We start from the raw sequence: 720 nt of genomic DNA on the forward strand, positions 1-720 counted from the left end.
TGCCAGGGGCAGGGACACCTCCCACTAGCCCAGGTTGCCCAAAGCCTCATCCAGCCTGGCCTTGAACCCCGCCAGGGATGGGGCATCCACAGCTTCTCTGGGCACCCTGGGCCACTGCCTCACCCCCCGCACAGTAACATCATACCTGTGGTTTTTGAGATCCTGAGGGATAAGAAAAGGTCACTGGGAAGTGCAGCTTTAGTCTGGCAGCTCAGCCCATTTTCTCCAAATAATTTTTTTTTTTTTTTTTAGAGATGCTAGTACATAAATCTTGTTCTCTGTGAAGCCACATCTCAACAAATGGAGACCCCACTCTGCTGTGCTGCTGTGCACAGACACAGCTTCCCACGGGCACGCAGGGCTCTGCAGAGATCCAGCGCCTCGGCTCTTCCCGTCTGGTCCATCCCTTCTGCTCACTAATTCCCTTTTTTTTTTTTTTTTTAGGTCGCAACGAATGCCAGGAGATCCCCAACGTCTGCAGCCACGGGGACTGCGTGGACACCGAGGGCAGCTACGTCTGCATCTGCCACAACGGCTTCAAGGCCACGGGGGAACAGACCATGTGCATGGGTCAGTGTCAGTGCCGCAGCCCAGCTGGGAATCGGATGGTGGGATGGACTGGAGCTCCCTCCGGCACCCACTGGGTAGTGCCGAGGACAGCCGAGAGCCACCGCATCCTCTCCATCCCAGGCTGCCATAGAATCACAGCACCCCAGGATG

The 720-nt window shown here is 56.4% G+C and overlaps 1 protein-coding gene across 1 annotated transcript in view; it reads left to right on the plus strand.

Annotated features, from left to right (window-relative positions):
* The window catches only part of LOC104470756 (fibrillin-2-like), a gene marked incomplete at its 5' end in the record, with an annotated part of 20,744 nt that overhangs the window by 9,763 nt on the left and 10,261 nt on the right, over nucleotides 1-720 (plus strand). The window contains 1 exon segment of the mRNA XM_010085791.1: nucleotides 445-570. Coding sequence (XP_010084093.1) covers nucleotides 445-570 — 126 coding nt within the window.

This window comes from Pterocles gutturalis, unplaced genomic scaffold (genome assembly GCF_000699245.1).
Source record: "Pterocles gutturalis isolate BGI_N339 unplaced genomic scaffold, ASM69924v1 scaffold21745, whole genome shotgun sequence".
NCBI lineage: Eukaryota > Metazoa > Chordata > Aves > Pterocliformes > Pteroclidae > Pterocles > Pterocles gutturalis.